We start from the raw sequence: 16,772 nt of genomic DNA, 5'->3' as shown, positions 1-16,772 counted from the left end.
CGGAAGCGACCTCCACCTCCAGGACTCCGCTCTCAGGTTCGGTGAGGGAAACTGAGGCCCGAGGGGTAGGCATGACTTGCCCAAGTTCATATCACGTGGGGGGTTGGTGGCCACGCCGGGGGCTCCACCCCCGGGCACCCGGAGCGAGGCGGGTTGGTGGCCACACCGGGGGCTCCACCCCCGGACACCCGGAGCGAGGGCCCGAGTGCTGCCGCCCGGGGCCCCCGGACTCGCCCTCTCACCTGGTGGAGCTGGAGTCGCTGCGTGAAAAAATGCGAGTCGGAGTCGGACCTGCCGCCTCGTCGTCATCTTCGGGAGAAGATGGAACGAGGCGGCGGCGCGGGTTCAAGTTCACGGCGCCCGGCCTGTCGTAGATTCGTGATGGTTGGTTGTATCGCGGTTCCAATCGTGACTTTGCGGTCTGTTTCCAGGGACCCTGCACTCCGGGGGGCCCGTTTGTTTTTGTTGTTGTTGTTGGGGTTTTTTTTTAAGTTTTTTTTAAAGCACGGTGATTACAGCACCTGGTACTGTTTGCAGCCAGGAAGGTGCTGGTTTCTTAATTTGAGAATAAAATGAGGAACAAACCTGGACGAGGCGGTGAGACGCTCTCTGGGTGCAGCTCGGATCTCTCTCCTTGGGTTCGCCCCGCGGATGTGCGATCCCAACCGCCTCCCCGAGGCCCGGGGTCCGGACGCCTGTGTTCCATGTGGGCAAAACCCCTGCGTGCCCCCATGCACGTTTGCAAGTTGTGTTATTGACGATAGAGGATCCGTTACTTCTGTGTTTAACGCCGCTCCTCTGTTAAGAGTTTTGTCTTCCTTTGCGTGGTTAAATGCGTAGCTTCCCTTTCCCTTCTACCTTCCTGGTTTGACCCCCTGCGAATGGCAAAATCTTGACCTTCGAGTACCCCGGAACTCCAGGCTCAGAGTTTAAGAAAATTAGTAAATATCGCTTCTCGCAAAAGCTTGATTTTTAGTTTGCTATCGTATGTCATTCAACTTCTGTCTTTTTTTTTTTTTTTTTTGGACCGCTTTGCTCGAAAGCCCTGAACTTTCACAGGTGATACACTGAACGGCGTGTAGCCACGTTTTTGTGTCAGAGACACCCAGGGGTCTCAGGATGGAGCAGGCTGCATGGATGTGTAGGTAGCCTATCAGACACAGAGAACAGTTTGGCTTTGCATAAGTCGTGTTCACCAAAACTGGGAATATTAATAATAACAATAGCTCTTAGCTATTTCTGTCCCGGTGGTGCTTTTTGGAATTAACTCATGCCACTTTTTTAAAAAATATATTTTATTGATTTTTTACAGAGAGGAAGGGAGAGGGATAGAGAGTTAGAAAATTCAATGAGAGAGAAACATCGATCAGCTGCCTCCTGCACATCCTCCACTGGGGATGTGCCCGCAGCCAAGGCACATGCCCTTGACCGGAATCGAACGTGGACCCTTCAGTCCGCAGGCCGACGCTCTATCCACTGAGCCAAGGCGGTTAGGGCACTCACGACACTTTTAAGAGGTGGGTGCTGTCATCAGCACCAGCTTTTGACAGTGCAAATGCGAAGAGATCAAGTCACTCTCAGGGGTGTCCTAGCTAGGAAACGGTGGAGCCAGGATGGGGAGCAGGCAAACGCCGTGTTGTCTCAGAAATACATGTCTTCTGTGGGTTGTGGGCTTACAGAGGATGGCTAAGACATTCTCCCTCCTTACAGAGCAACTGATAATTTATACACTGCTTTTGTTCCCATTTCATCTCTCCTGCTACGCTGTAAGCTCCCTGATAACAGAATCTGTCTTTCTGGTTCAACTCTATTCGTTTTGGGTAAAGCACCATAACAAGCTTAGTTATAGTTGATCCAATAAATGAAAGACTGTATCATAATCCCAAGATGAAGATAAAAGTATTTGTTTTTTATTGACCCTTCTCCCCCCCTGCAAGAAACATGTTAGTATGAAAGAACTAAATTCTGCACACACCACTTAAAAACCTTTCCCTTTTAAGCTTCACCCCTTTTCGAGCTAACAGCTACTATTCCTATTACCCTATTACAAAGGGGGAGACCAGTTTAAGCAGGTTCAGCCCCTTCCTGACTGTCCCACCAGAAGAGGTAAAGTCAGGCTGAGCGTCAGTGTCCCCTAGGCCAGGGACATGAAAAGATGGGGGTGGGGGTGCTGGTGGATTCTTACCCAGGGTGGCCAACCATAGTTTCCTTCCCTCGGGTACTGTTTCCATGCTTTTCTCTCCTGGCTCCCTTTGAAATTCTCCAACATTACACTGAGTTTGGGTGTGTTCGTTCTTTTCTCGTCCCCCCACTCTCCCACTAAGACTCCATTTCTCTTCTGATTAAACTGAATGTCTTCATCTTGAAAGTCAGAAACAAGTTCTGGAAACCTGGTGGGAGTTGGGGCACTGGTATGGTTAGATATTTGAAATAAAGGACAAGAGGAAAAGAAAGTTAGAACACATATAAATTCATCATGACAGGATGGTAACTGGAAATGTGTTGGTCCTACGTGTGGAAACAGAGCAAATAAGCAATTTCTTTCTTTCTTTTTTTTTGTTAATCTTCATTTGAGGATACTTTCCCATTGATCTCCTAGAGCAGTGGTTCTCAACCTTCCTAATGCCGGGACCCTTTAATACAGTTCCTCATGTTGTAGTGACCCCCAATTTCATTGTTACAAATTGAACATAATTAAAGCATAGTGATTAATCACAAAAACAATATGTAATTATATATGTGTTTTCAGATGGTCTTAGGTGACCCCTGTGAAAGGGTCATTTGACCCCCAAAGGGGTCGCGACTCACAGGTTGAGAACTGCTGTCTTAGAGAGAGGGAAAGACAGAAACATCGATGTGAGAGAAACTCATGGATTGGTTGCCTCCTGCATGCGCCCCAACCAGGGCCCGGGCCAGGGAGGAGCCTGCAACCAAGGTACATGTCCTTGACTGGATTCCAACCCGGGTCCCATTGGTCCGCAGGCTGATGCTCTATCCACTGAGCCAAACCAGCTAGGTTGCAAATAAGCAATTTCTAAGTTAATTAGCAGAATTTAAAATTGGGGAGGTTTCATATTAATACTAAAAATCTGACTTTTGAAAAGCATCCAAAGGTTTGCCAGTACTGGTCCAGTCTCAAAAGGCCCCGATAGGTTGGAGATGAATGGCAGCCACCATTAGTCAGGCCAGGTGTTCTTTATTCACTGTTTTGCTTCTCCATGTTACCTGCTAGTCCTTGTAAGCATATGAGTTTGTGATTCCTGGTTCACAGGAATTATTTTCTGGTTAGTCTTTGACATTTTATATCAAAGTTATCATCTTTGCTTTTTTGAGAGTTCTGGTAAAGGTTTGATATGTCTAAAATATATTGCATGACCTTTGTAAACAAAGCTTAGGGTTGGTTGATGGAACATGATGAGCTAAAATAATTGTATCCTTGTGTTACAGTAAATAATTATAGTTTAATTTCAGTAGTTTTCCGGGGGAAAAGACTATTTTATTGAATTTTATTTTTTGCAGACTTTACTCCCAAAAGTACTCTCAAGGAAAAAAAGACCGTAATGTAATAATGAAGCAGACTTTCTTGATAAAATTTTCTTCATTAGAGTGGAATAGTTAGTGTTTTCCAAGCTGGTCTGATAAGAGCTCCCTGTGCACTTAAGAATTCAGATTTCCAGCCCCTCTTTGGTGTCAGTAGGCTTGGAATAGAGCCTATATAAATCCTTTTGTTGTAAGTGTTCACCTGGTTACTGTTGTCAAGCAAATTTTGGGTCACCTTGAATTCATGTTTGCGTTTGTAGCCTTTTTTTTGTTATGGTTTAGCTATAAGCCTTTGGTTTCTTAGGGTATTGGTGCATTTTTGTTTTCCCAGTGTACTTGGTGAACGTGGTGCATTTAATTGATCTTCAGTAGCACAATTTGTCATATAATTTGGGGGTCAGTAGTTTTATACCGTCTGCTTCTGTTTCTCAATGAAGTAAAAGTATATTTGTTTCATTCTCATATTTTCTCAAGATGTGATGCTTATTTTCATGATAAAATGAAACCTAAATTTGAGACAACAAATGTACAGGCATACCTCGGAGATATTGAGTTCCATTCCAGACCACTGTAATAAAGTGAGGATTGCAATAAAGCAAGTCCTCGTTATCTTTTTACTGGTGGGGGTCTTGCCTTCAGTTTGTGTAAAAACACCACCAACAAAAAACACACCTCTGAGGTGCAATAAAACAAGGTATGCCTGTGTTTCCAAGGCCAGACAGTGAACGAAATACAAATCTTTCAATTCCAGAGTTGTATAATATTCATTAAGCCTCACTGCCTCCTTCTCTGACCCTTACTTCCAAGTTGTAAGTAAACATAATAAGCCTCTTAGGCATAACCCTAGCAATGGTTGCTCTTAGGCAAATGTTAGATGACTTCCTAAATGCTAAAACCCCAACCACCAAGGACCAAGGAGTGTGAGTGAACGTGTCTGTACCCATCCATCTCACCAGCCCCTCTCAGATGTGTCCTGAACCCTCACCTCTCCCTCTTATCTTTCCTCACCTGGATTTGCTTTTCCTGTTCGTTATTAGTTTGTTGGTGGAGGGGCAGGTGAGACTGTAAAGAGCTTGAACTTTGGAGCCAGGTTGCCTGCCTTTAACGCTTGCCTCCAGCACTACCTGGTTGTATGACCTTCGGCCTCTTTTCCTCTTCAATAAAATACAGATAATGTATCTACCTCTTAGACTTGTACGTTTTAATGAGTTAACACATGGAAAGTGCTTAGAATGGTGCCTGGTCCATACAAGTTTAAACTGTTAAAATCTCAGTTTAACACTCATTCAGCTGGTCATCTAAACTTAAAATCTTAACCATGGTGTATTCTCTCCACCACACCCCCATCTTAACCAGTTAACAAATCCTTTACCTGTTTTTGTTTCTGTTATTGTTCCTTGTTACTTGCCTACACCTATTACCTCCCTTCTTCCAATTTAGTCCCCAGTCCCTTCCTATTTTTTTATTTGCATCTTATTTTTATTTGCTTTTTATTTTAAAACCTCATTTCATATTTACAGCAGGATGAAATCTTTTTTTTACATATATTTTTATTGATTTTAGAGAGGAAGGAAGAGGGAGAGAGAGTTAGAAATATCAATGATGAGAGAGAATCATTGATCTGCTGCCTCCTGCACGCCCCCCACTGGGTATCGAGCCCGCAACCCAGGCATGTGCCCTTGACTGAAATCAAACCTGGGACCCTTCAGTCCACAAGCTGATGCTCTATCCACCGAGCCAAACCAGCTAGGGCAGCAGGATGAAATCTTAATACTGAGCCCAGCATTTGATACCCTTACTGTGACACAGTCGGTTTCCTGCCTTTTTCACACTAACCAATCTGGTAAACACCATCTTCCTCCTTCTTTGAGCATAACTTGTTTATTTCTGCCTTTGCTTCATTTATTTTTCCACCTTTAAAATTCTGTTCTGTAAATCTCACGATCTTCTCCCTTCCCCCCCTCTTGTAAAATGCTATACTCCTTGCCTCTGGAACCGGTTTTACCTCATAGTTGTCTACTTGTTATTGTTTAGCTTTTCTTGCAATCCTTATATAGGGTAATACCTATTACTTTTAACAAATAAAGCCTATATTCCAGTGGCTTCACATTATCAAGTTTATTTCTCATTCATGTAACAATTCAGTGTGAATGTCCTTCCATGATAAAGTTCAGTGGCAGAGACGTTTTTTTAAATCTTTAGTGTTGAAAGTGTTGCATATGTCCCCTTTCTTCCCACTTTGCCTCCTTCTAGGCCACCCCTGCTCCCGCTCCAGGCCTTCATTCACCCTATTGTCTGTGTCCATGGATTATGTATATATGGATACAAGTTCTTTGATTGATCTCTTCCCACCCACCCCCACCTTCCCACTGAGATTGGACAGTCTGTTCCAAGAGCCGGCCATAGACTGTTTATCCCGTGGCTTTTTTATTCCTTAAGGGCTTCTTTACTGGCAGAAGGGTAAAATGAGCACAGAAAAGGAATACTATTTAACCTATTAAGCTCTGCAGACACACATAACTTAAGCTCACAGTCCACTGGTGAAGACTAGTCATATGGGCCAACTGGATGTAAAGGGAGATGGGAAATGTGGTCCTTGGTTGTCTGCATTGGCTTCCTATCAACTACCCAATAACAGTAGGTCATGAATTCTGGTGAGTTGTTAGGCATCTCTTGCCAATGAGATTGTAGCATTTTCTGGGCTAGGCAGGGACTCTTACATGTATTTTTTTTATAAAATACAGTACTATAAAGCAACCAGCATGGTGCTTAATAGAACTCAAGGACTAACAGGAGTAGGAGGATGGTTAAGTTCTTTGGGTCTGATACTTGGAAAACTTACTTTGACTCTTGCCCCACAAATAATTAATTGGTGACTTAAGGAAGTTATTTATTCTATGTTTTTCATATAGCATGTTTATTTCATAAGGTTGAAAGTTTAAATAAACTGTCATTTAGTGCCCTGTGGTACAGGATTAAAAGTAGCCTCAACCAGCCTATAACAAAGTAGGATATGAAAGATCCATATTACAGTCCAGAACTTTCTAACTAGTACAGAGGGACTTTTTCTTAAACATTTCCCATCTGGAACAATTTACTGCTCCACCTGACAACCCTTTCATGAAACCTGTATGATCAGTCATGCATCTGAGGTGACAAATAAAGGAAAGAATGGGCAAATATGAGTCAGTTTACCACTGTTAAAACCTCAGGATATTCTGTGGATATTTTCGTGTGGTTTTTTGTTTTGTTTTGTTTTTGCTTTTGTTGCTGCTTATAATTATTGCTAAATTTTCATTTTTTTACTGTATATTTTCTTTCCTTTTTGTTAAATTTTCATTTACATTTAATGTCCTTTTTGTTATTAAAGTGTTTGCAGTTCTCAACCTTCCTAATGCCAGGACCCTTTCATACAGTTCCTCATGTTGTGGTGACCCCCAACCATAAAATTATTTTTGTTGCTACTTCATAACTGTAATTTTTCTACTGTTATGAATCGTAATGTAAATATCTGATATGCAGGATGTATTTTCATTGTTCGCGACCCACAGGTTGAGAACCGCTGATTTATAGGTTAAACAGTACAGTAGACAGGTACTGTATATGAGAAAGGTTAAAACGGAATCATTTGGGGTCTGGAATGGATTAATTCAATTTACATTATTCCTAATGGGAAAAAATGACTCCGTTTTCAAACAGCCTTCAAGGATGAATTAACTTCGAGAGCTTCCACTGTATATGACTTGGGCAAGTCATATAACTTCTGGGTTTTGATTTTGTCATCTTTCTAGTTCTACCCGTCTGGGATTATGAATTACAGAGTTAAATCATTATTTAACATTATTATGATTTCAAATATCAAGGAGATACTGCTTTGTAAATCCAGATAATTTTAGTATTGTTTAATACTGATGACGTTAAGTATTAAATTGAAAAATAGTATAATCACAGACATTCCCCTCTACCCCCATCAGAATACATATTGAAAATATTTTCAGAGTAAGATTTTGTTTGTCTTGTAGGCATTTTGTTCCCAACATCACCTTTGGTCACCCCGTGGTAGAAAGCCTCCGAAAGCAGCTAGGCCAGGACCCTTTCTTTGGTAAGTGGGTGTAATGCCATCTGAAGCTCATGTGTTGCTCACGTAAAGGAAAAGGTGGTTGATTTCTCAGCTTTCAGTTTCATCTAGAACCCCTTTCCCCCTATCTGTGCTGGGGCTTCATTGGCTGCCTATAATAAGCCAAACTCTTGCCTGTCTCAGGGCCTTGGGACTTTTGCTAATTTCTTGCCTGGAAAGCTATTCACTTGTCTAGGTCTGCCTCATCTTTTGGCCTTGGATCATTTCTCATTTCCTCAGAGAGGCCTTTCTAAGCACCCTATCTTAAGGTAACACTTATCCAGTTATATCAGCTTCTGGATATTCTTCTTAGAACTTCCTTTAATCTGAGGTTATTTTTATTAGACTGTAAATTCCTTGATTGTAGCAATTTCCTAGAGCTAAGCATAGAAACAAGATTGGGGCTCAGTGTAATGTTAAGTGAATTTATGGATGGATTGATTTTTATGGTCTAGAAATGGAGCCAATTATTTCATGCAAATTGGAACTTTCTGCAAGTGAGGCTTATATATGTTCCCACTTCAATGCTGTAGGATATTGTGAATTAAGGTTTATAAGATCACACAGTAACCTAGAAGTTACTTCTAATGGAAAATGAATTCAGCCCATATATTGTTGCTGCTCTTTTAAACTAAGCTAGCAGTACCTCACTTGCCAAATCTCTTGTACGTAAGTTTCTCGGTATTAACCATATTGCACGTTCTCAGGCACACGTGGCTAGTGACTGTATTGTATGATACCACTATGGAACATAGCCATCATTGTAGAAAGTGCTGTTGGACAGAGCCTCTCTGTAGTATCCATCCACTTTGAGTGAACCAAAGAAAATGTACAGTATCACCTATTTATGTGGCAAGAGGAAAACAGTGTTCCATCAACATGTTCGCCATTTTGCAATTTCCAAATAATAGAATTTTCCAATGTAAATTTGCTCTTCTGACTATCAGAGGTGGATGAAATAAGTAGCCTTGTTTGTCCCCCTATATAGTGGCCACAGAGTCCTCTGTTTCAGCTTTGTGTATGGATTTTTAAAAATTCTTTTATTTTTTCCCTTTTCTCTTTTATTTGGGCTCCTAGTGTCACTTCTCACTGCTGTTTGTGTGTCCTACTGTAAGTGCTTCTCCTCTTACCAACCCTACTGCCACCACCACATACAATCCGCTTTTTCTTCCTGTCTTAGTTTACTTGCTGATAAAGTCACTAATTAACCTTTCTAGAATTGGGTCTAAAATAAAGAAGAATGGACTCTCTCTGCTTTAATGTTGCATTTTGTGATCTTTTTTTAATTAAGAAGTATGTTTCATTTAATTCTTGGATCTTGGCTATTGGATAATTGACACCTGAATATATTCTAGGAACTAAACCACAAGTTGTATGTATAACTGCTAGAGTTCTTAATTGTTTCATCTTAATACTGGGGATGAATAACCATTTAAGGAATAAAGTGGTAGGGAAAAGTCTGTTTTTTGCTATTATCCAGGTCAGTGGTCTTCAAGTTTGGTCTGAGGGCCCATGGGAATCCCTTTCAGTTGTGCATGAGATCATAACTATCTTTATAGTATAGTATTATTTGCCATATTTGTTCTGAGGATGCAGAAGCAATGGTGAGTTAGTCTGCTACTGCCTTAGCTCGAGTCAAGGCAGTGGTATTCAACTCTACAACTAGTCATTAACATTCTTCATCGTGATATATGTGTTCATAGTATCTGTAATGAGGTAGTGCAAATTATTAATTTTAGTAAATCCTGATCCTTGAATGCATGTCTTCTTAATATTTTGTGTGACATAGTAGAATGTACATATAAGGCGCCTCTGCTGCATGCTGGAGTGTGATGGTTTTCTCAAGGAAAACCTCTTAGGCCATGTTTCTGTTGTGACTGAACTGTCTGCTTTTGTTATGAGCACCATTTTCATGTGAAAGAACAACTGACAGATTGAACTGTGGTTATCAGACTTGGTATTTTACTGACATTTTTAAAAAAATTATCTAAGTTAGCCTGTCACTTCAAGGAAAAGACCGTATTAGCTTTTGTTGCTCCCTGATAAAGTTAGAGCTTTCAAGTGAAAATTAGAATTTTGATAAACATGTATCTGCTGCTATGAGCTTGACTAATTCCTACTACTAAGAGCTTTTTTGTAGTGATGAGGTCTGTTGTGATGTAATAAATGTGCTCTTTTCTATAGCATATAATGAAATGTATCTTATTTAGAAGATCTGTGCAGTTCAGTGAACCAGTACTTAAAAGATCCACTCAAATGATAAGATAGACCAACAGGTGTTAGTGCAACAAAGTAGAAAAGGTCACTGGTAGGGTTTACAGATTCCACATTTCAGCCAACCTTCTTAAAAGTAACCACTTGCTGAATTTGGGTGTAGAAGTAGAATATCCACACTTGTCTGAAAAGGCTATTAATGTACGCCTCCCTTTTTTATGTACTTTTCTTCATATAAAACAACATATTGTAACAGAGTGAATGTAGAGCAGATGTAAGAATACAGATGTCTTCTGTTAAGCCAGATGTTAGAGACTTGCAAAAATGTAAAATAATACCACTCTTAACATCATAAATTTATTATTGCTTATTTTTAAATGAATTGATAAGTAGACATAAACATTTTCTTTCTTTTCCTTTTTATTAAATATATTTTTTATTGATTCCAGCGAGGAAAGGAGAGGGAGAGAGAAACAGAAACATCAGTGATGAGAGAGAACCACCAGTCGGCTGCCTCCTGCATGAGGCTACAACCCAGGCATGTGCCCTGACTGGGAATCGAACTGTGATGTCCTGGTTTTATAGGTCAAAGCTCAACCATTGAGTCACAGTGGCTGGTCAACATTTTCTTAATTTGAATTTCTAATACATTAAATACAGGTAAATATAACCAACATCAGCAGTGCTTTTGGGGGCCTTCAGAAATTTTAAGAGTGTAAAGGGAACCTGATAATAGAACATTTGGGAACTGCTCATCTCGGTGTGTTTAACTACAGGCCGATTCACTGAACCACTGACTCCCTGAATGCTAGAGTCTCCAGTGAGCGCTGCTAGTGGTTACTGCATGGGAGAAATGGAATGACGTAGCAGTCTGGTAACTTAGGGAATGAGTAAACCAGATATTTTAAACTAGATTGAATTTTCCTTGTTTATAATACAGAGAAATAAGAAATACCAAATAGAGTCTGTCTTTTAAAAACTGTGTGTTATCTATTAAGATGTGTTCTATTTTTTCTTCCTTTTGTTTAGAAATATAAACTTGAATCTTTGTGTCATTAGTCAAGTGGTATACTCTTCCTGACAGTTTTTCAAAGCCTTAGTGCATTTCATAATCTTACTTGACTTCTGGAATACTAGGATTTTTTTCTTTAATAAGTTAAGCTATGTCAAAAATGTGCTTCCTTTAGCAAAACAAAAAACTCAAAGGTCTTCTCACTACCATCAATCCTGCACAGGGGTATGTATTTATTGTTTTCTTCTTCACAATGATTATTTCTTGATTTAGCCTCTTTTAACCTGCCTTTTTCTTATTAAATGCTATTAAGTTACAAGTCAAGATATTTAAGAAGGTTAGACCTGTTTTACTTAATATAATATTTATATGATTCAAGCTTCAGAATTACGATGCATGTCAGACTTCTTTTATGTCCTTCCCTTCCAATTCATGCTTCCTCCTGCAATTTTGCCTCTCAGTTAATGGAGTTCTGTTCTGGTTACTCCAGCCCCAATCCTTGCACCATTCTGCCTCTCCTCTCACTGTCCAAACTGGAATCCACAGCAACTCCTGTTGGCTCTATGTTCAGGACATACCCAAAATCCCACCACTTCCCAACATCCTCAGTTATTACCGTCATCCTTTCTCACCTGGGTTATTGCCATGGCTTTCTAAATCAGATTTTGTCACATCCTCACTTAAAATCCAGTGGTGTTTTTATCATCTCATTTGGAATAAAACCTAATGGCCTGCAGAGCTCAGTGCTGTCTCCTCACCCCATGCCTCTCTGACCTCATTTACTCTCCCCATTGCTCCACACCCCAGCCACACTGGCTTTGTTAATTGTCATCCTAGTGTGTATTGTATTTACTTATTTTTTTTTATGGTTTGTCTCTCCTACTAAGAATGTAATCCTCATGACAGCAGATTTTTGTTTGTCATTTTGCTCGATCCCTAGGGCCTTAAAATAGTTAATGGTGCAGTAAGTGCTCAGTAAAATATTGGTGAAGAGAATCACTTAATTTAGCTTTCTTATTTTATAAATGAAGAAAGTTTTCACAGATAATGACTTTTTAAAACGGGTGTTTTTGAGTCATATTTACTAGACCTGGACCTAGGTTTCCTGATTTCTAGTCATTACTCTCCATATACAGCAACAGATACTTATTGTACAAAAATGTGTGTTTGTGGGTGTGTGTGTGAATGAGTTTAACCAAAACCTGATCTTCAGGATAAAAGGAGGCTATTTATACAGAAGTGTAATTATTTAAAAATCATTGTGATGTCAGAAGAGTATGTATACAAAATGGGGAAAACTACAGGTTGGCTTCAGTAGTATGAGCCAGGTATTTTCCTTTCAGTAATATTTAAGAGACGTGTCTTTTCTTTCTAGACATGCACATGATGGTGTCGAGGCCCGAACAGTGGGTAAAGCCAATGGCAGTAGCAGGAGCTAATCAGTATACCTTTCATCTCGAGGCTACTGAGAACCCAGGGGCTTTGATTAAAGACATTCGGGAGAATGGGATGAAGGTGAGCGGTCAGCCATGACAGTAATGTTTTATACTACTCACGCTCAGAGTTGGGAAGATTTGGTGGAAGGCATTTCTTACATTTCTAAGACCAGACTTAGGCAGCTATTCTTCATTGGGAAGTCAGTGTATTAAGTATAACTTGTTTTTTGTTTCAGTAAAATAATGTGTAATAATTCTTCTGATTATGACTGCTTTTTTAGAAACATTTACATTTAATAGCCTAGTTGACTTTTTAAATAATTATAGAGTCCGAACAATTTACCCATTCCATTTATGTATGTATTCTCCTTTTTTGAGAATAGGTATTTCTACTGGCCCTGATATGCCACAGTAATAAATGTAATGTGGAAGTGATTGTTAATGTGATTTAGCACATTTGTCTCTGTCACAGGTTGGTCTTGCCATCAAACCAGGAACTACAGTTGAGTATTTGGCACCGTGGGCTAATCAAATAGATATGGCCTTGGTTATGACAGTGGAACCTGGGTTTGGAGGGCAGAAATTCATGGAAGATATGATGCCAAAGGTAAAAAAAGGATTTGATTCTGGGGTGAAGCTCTTATGAGTGCTCATTCAATAAGTATATATTAAATCACTTGTATATGCCCTGTTCTGAAGGTGGGGACATGGAAATGCCTACAGATTACTTAATACATTATGACAAATGTTGTAAAAGATTTAGGTCTGGAAATCAGAAAAGATACTACATTTTAATCTTGAAATTTTCTTCCAAAACCATTATTTCTATAGCCTTTAGAGCAGCGGTTCTCAACCTGTGGGTCGTGACCCCTTTGGGGGTCGAACAACCCTTTCACAGGGGTCGTCTAAGACCATCGGAAAACACATATATAATTACAGATTGTTTTTGTGATTAATCACTATGCTTTAATTATGTTCAATATGTAACAATGAAATTGGGGGTCACCACAACTTGAGGAACTGTATTACAGGGTTGTGGTATTAGGAAGGTTGAGAACCACTGCTTTAGAGCTTTTGGGAGTTTTCATTGAATATTGAGGGTTTTGTCTTTTTACCATGAAGTATGTTCTCTGAAAAGCCATGACAAATTTAATGCCGCTTGCCAAAAAGAACAAAGCTTGCTTTTGGGAAACTTAACTTGTTTCAGTATATTAAAAGGGAAGTTTTCCCCAGTCATAGTTTGTATTGTTATGAAGTTACTGTGTGAGACATTTGGAGTCCTATTTTAGTGGGTGATATTGGCTGTTTGAAGTTTTTTGTTTGTTTTTTTTTGGTTGTGTCCCCATCCCCATCTTATCTACTTTAGGAGTCACTTATTTCCTTGTGTATATCTAGGTTCACTGGTTGCGGACCCAGTTCCCATCTTTGGACATAGAGGTCGATGGTGGAGTAGGTCCTGACACTATCCATAAATGTGCAGAGGTGAGACACTGCCTCAACTGTTACCTAGACCATTTTCCTGCCAGATGTTATGTGCAGGTCATTGTCTTGTGGGCCAAAGAGATTTCCTTTACATTTCCTAAATTACCTTTCTATCTTGGAAATGTTTGTGTGTGGTGGTGGTGTTTTTTTGTTTTGTTTTGTTTTTTGTTAATCCTCACCTGAGGATATTTTTTCCATTGATTTTTAGAGATAGCGGGAGGGAGAGGGAGAGAAAGAGAGAAATATTTATGTGAGACAAACACATCAATTGGTTGCCTCCTGCTTGCACCCCAACCAGGGCTGGGGAACCTGCAGCCAAGGTACATGCCCTTGACTGGAATCAAACCCAGGACCCTTCTGTCCATAGGCCAGCGCTCTATCCATTGAGCCAGCTAGGGTGGAAAAGTATTTTTGTTCAAGTCTCCACACCCTGTACGCCAGCAACTTTGCAGAGTGCCCTCTCGCACGCTGGGACCTCTTGGAGGGATGTCAGAGAGCTGGTTTCGGCCTGATCCCCCCAGGCCAGGGACCCCCCTCATTCTGCAGATGCCCTTTGAGTTATATTGCATCCCAGGTGTGGCCGGCCAGGGAGGGACTGCAGGAGGTTGGCTCCAGGGCATGTCCGGCCCTTCTTGCCCCGCGGCCACCTTCTAATTAATTTCTTTTCAATGGTGCATGAATATGTACACCGGGGCACTAATAGGAAAATAAAGAGCAATAAGTGAATATTCTAAAATCACATAATCATTAAAGATTAAGTTTGGTTATCTCAGTAATGTTGAAGAAAGTTCCCTTTTGAAAAAGAATATACTGAATGCCAGACTTTAGAAGATCATTAAGTTCTAGGGCCTTGGAATTAGTCATTTGTCCAAATAGAGAAAGAAAACATACCTTCTTATAAAGGGAAAAAATCGTTACTCTGTAGAACTTAGGTATTTTTATTATCAGTTTGTCTCTTGTAAGAACTGACTAGGGCCATTTTTGTTGAAATTGTGGATCTGATCTCTGGATACCCCTAAACCTCTGTCTTGAGCTGGGATGAGTTCTGAGTAGTTAGCTGAGCTGAGTTAGGATCCTGAGCTTCATTAAGAGGATGCCAGCCTTTCCTATAGTACTGCAGGTGATTGAAGGGGCCTGTTCTTACTAAGCAACCTTGTCTAATCTGCACTTCTAGTTTTTTGTATAAATGCCACACTTTTCTGCTTAATACTTGTCAAAAGCTGGGCTGTGATAAGTATGGAAGAGGAGCTGCCCAAATGTTCAGTGAGCGTATATGCTTTGACTCCCTGTGGAATTCTTTTTGCTTAACTACTCCTTGCCATTATGCTATTCCTGTTTACATTAAAAGATGTAGCACGTGAAACTTTTTCTTTTTTTCATTTTTATGAGGAATGTTCTTAGACCTGTAGTAAGTACACTGTATCATAGAGTGACAGCATCTCATTGGGAAAATTTTCTTCAGCTTCAGTGGTTCCCCCTTTTGGCAATGAATCACGTCATGGATTGGGTTTCCCTCCTCAAGTCAAATCCTAGGAAGCACAGAGCTAAATTTTGATGGGTATTATTTCCTTTCCTTTATTTTTATATTTAAGAACACCTTGAGATTCTTTAAGCCACCTTAAAGCCATTCTGGCTACAGTGAAGCCTAAGTGAGACTTTTCATTCCTTCTAGCCTCAAAATGAGAAATTATTGAATGTTGCCGTATTTTATACATAGCTTCACATTTTAGCGACATTGCCCTTTCAGACTATCCACCAGTTCATCTACATAATTTAAAATTAAAAGGTAGTTTTTTTTAGTAGCTATGGAGATATTGGTATATATTGGAAAAACCTTAATAGAGTTGAGGATTAAAGATAATTATTAGCAAAGATGCAGTATAGCTTATTTAGAGTTTGTTACTTTAAAGTCAGTGACTTCTTAGACATGTTTAAAAACCATTTTACAGCCTTATTTGTTAAGCATTTTAACTTTTTTCTTCAATCTGTTCATCTCCAAGGGGCTTTTGTACAGTTTAAGTGCTGACTGACAGATGCAAAGGTAGAAACTCGAGTCGAGGAATTCTGTTTTAGGCTTTCCTGTGTCTGTCTTAGAAGCATAACTAAGTGTTTACTTCTTCCAGGCAGGAGCTAACATGATTGTGTCTGGCAGTGCCATTATGAGGAGTGAAGACCCCAGATCTGTGATCAACCTGTTAAGAAATGTTTGCTCAGAAGCTGCTCAGAAACGTTCTCTTGACCGATGAAAGCACACGGAGTCCAGTGTCCCTGCTCATGAAATGCTTTTACTGGAGGACAAGGATATTGACGACCAACTCATATCACAACAGTGCTGCTTTTCTGAGCAATTCATTCCAGTGACTAACATCTGTTGTGCAGAATGTCCCAAGAGGTTAGAAATTTAGTGAAGGGATTTAAAGATTAGTGGGGTGAAATGCCATTTTTACTGGGAGACTTGATTTTTATAAAGAGTAAAAATACGGTTGTATTAAGGTTATAAGTAGAAATGTGTCTTAATGCCTAAGGAAGGCACATTAGCTATTATGAAAAATGTTTTTCTTCACTTCTAAAAAGTTCTATTGTTTCTTGGCTGTTTTCAAAAAGCAAAGTAAGTTCTTATGTCTTTCCTGCTCCTTGTCATTTTTGGTTTATCTCTATGCGTTATGAGAATAGAAGTTGGGGAAAATCTATGGCTGGGATAGCATACTGTATTCTTCTTGCTTCTAAAGCATCTATTTTTTCACTTTGCACCTTATATTTGATATAAGAAAACCATGTCTGAAGCCCAGGAGTTTTGGGTCTGTTGTAAAATACATAGATTTTATCAGGTGTTCTGTTAGCTTTGCTGCAAGGGCAGATGATTCATTGATTTCCCCACCATCTCCCCTTAATCACACCGATGTGAGGTAATGTGCTAGTTCTGAGCAGAGAGGAAAGAAAAGCCTCTTTTTGGAAGATTGAATTTACTCTT

At 39.9% G+C, this 16,772-nt stretch overlaps 1 protein-coding gene across 4 annotated transcripts in view; it reads left to right on the top strand.

Moving 5' to 3' along the window:
• RPE (ribulose-5-phosphate-3-epimerase) overlaps positions 1 to 16,734 on the top strand; it is a 17,038-nt gene extending 304 nt beyond the window's left edge. For 2 of the 4 annotated variants that reach the window (XM_006778942.2, XM_006778943.2), the window contains exons 2-6: positions 7,563 to 7,642; positions 12,259 to 12,398; positions 12,792 to 12,926; positions 13,715 to 13,801; positions 15,925 to 16,734. In XM_006778942.2, coding sequence (XP_006779005.1) covers positions 7,563 to 7,642; positions 12,259 to 12,398; positions 12,792 to 12,926; positions 13,715 to 13,801; positions 15,925 to 16,047 — 565 coding nt within the window. In that variant the 3' untranslated portion in view covers positions 16,048 to 16,734. The remainder of the gene's footprint in view (positions 1 to 7,562; positions 7,643 to 12,258; positions 12,399 to 12,791; positions 12,927 to 13,714; positions 13,802 to 15,924) is intronic. The other 2 variants (XM_006778945.2, XM_006778944.2) reach the window with 1 other exon arrangement.
• The last annotated feature ends 38 nt before the right edge of the window (positions 16,735 to 16,772 follow it).

This window comes from Myotis davidii, unplaced genomic scaffold (assembly GCF_000327345.1).
Source record: "Myotis davidii unplaced genomic scaffold, ASM32734v1 scaffold268, whole genome shotgun sequence".
Lineage (NCBI taxonomy): Eukaryota > Metazoa > Chordata > Mammalia > Chiroptera > Vespertilionidae > Myotis > Myotis davidii.
This window is presented reverse-complemented; position numbering and strand designations above follow the sequence as displayed.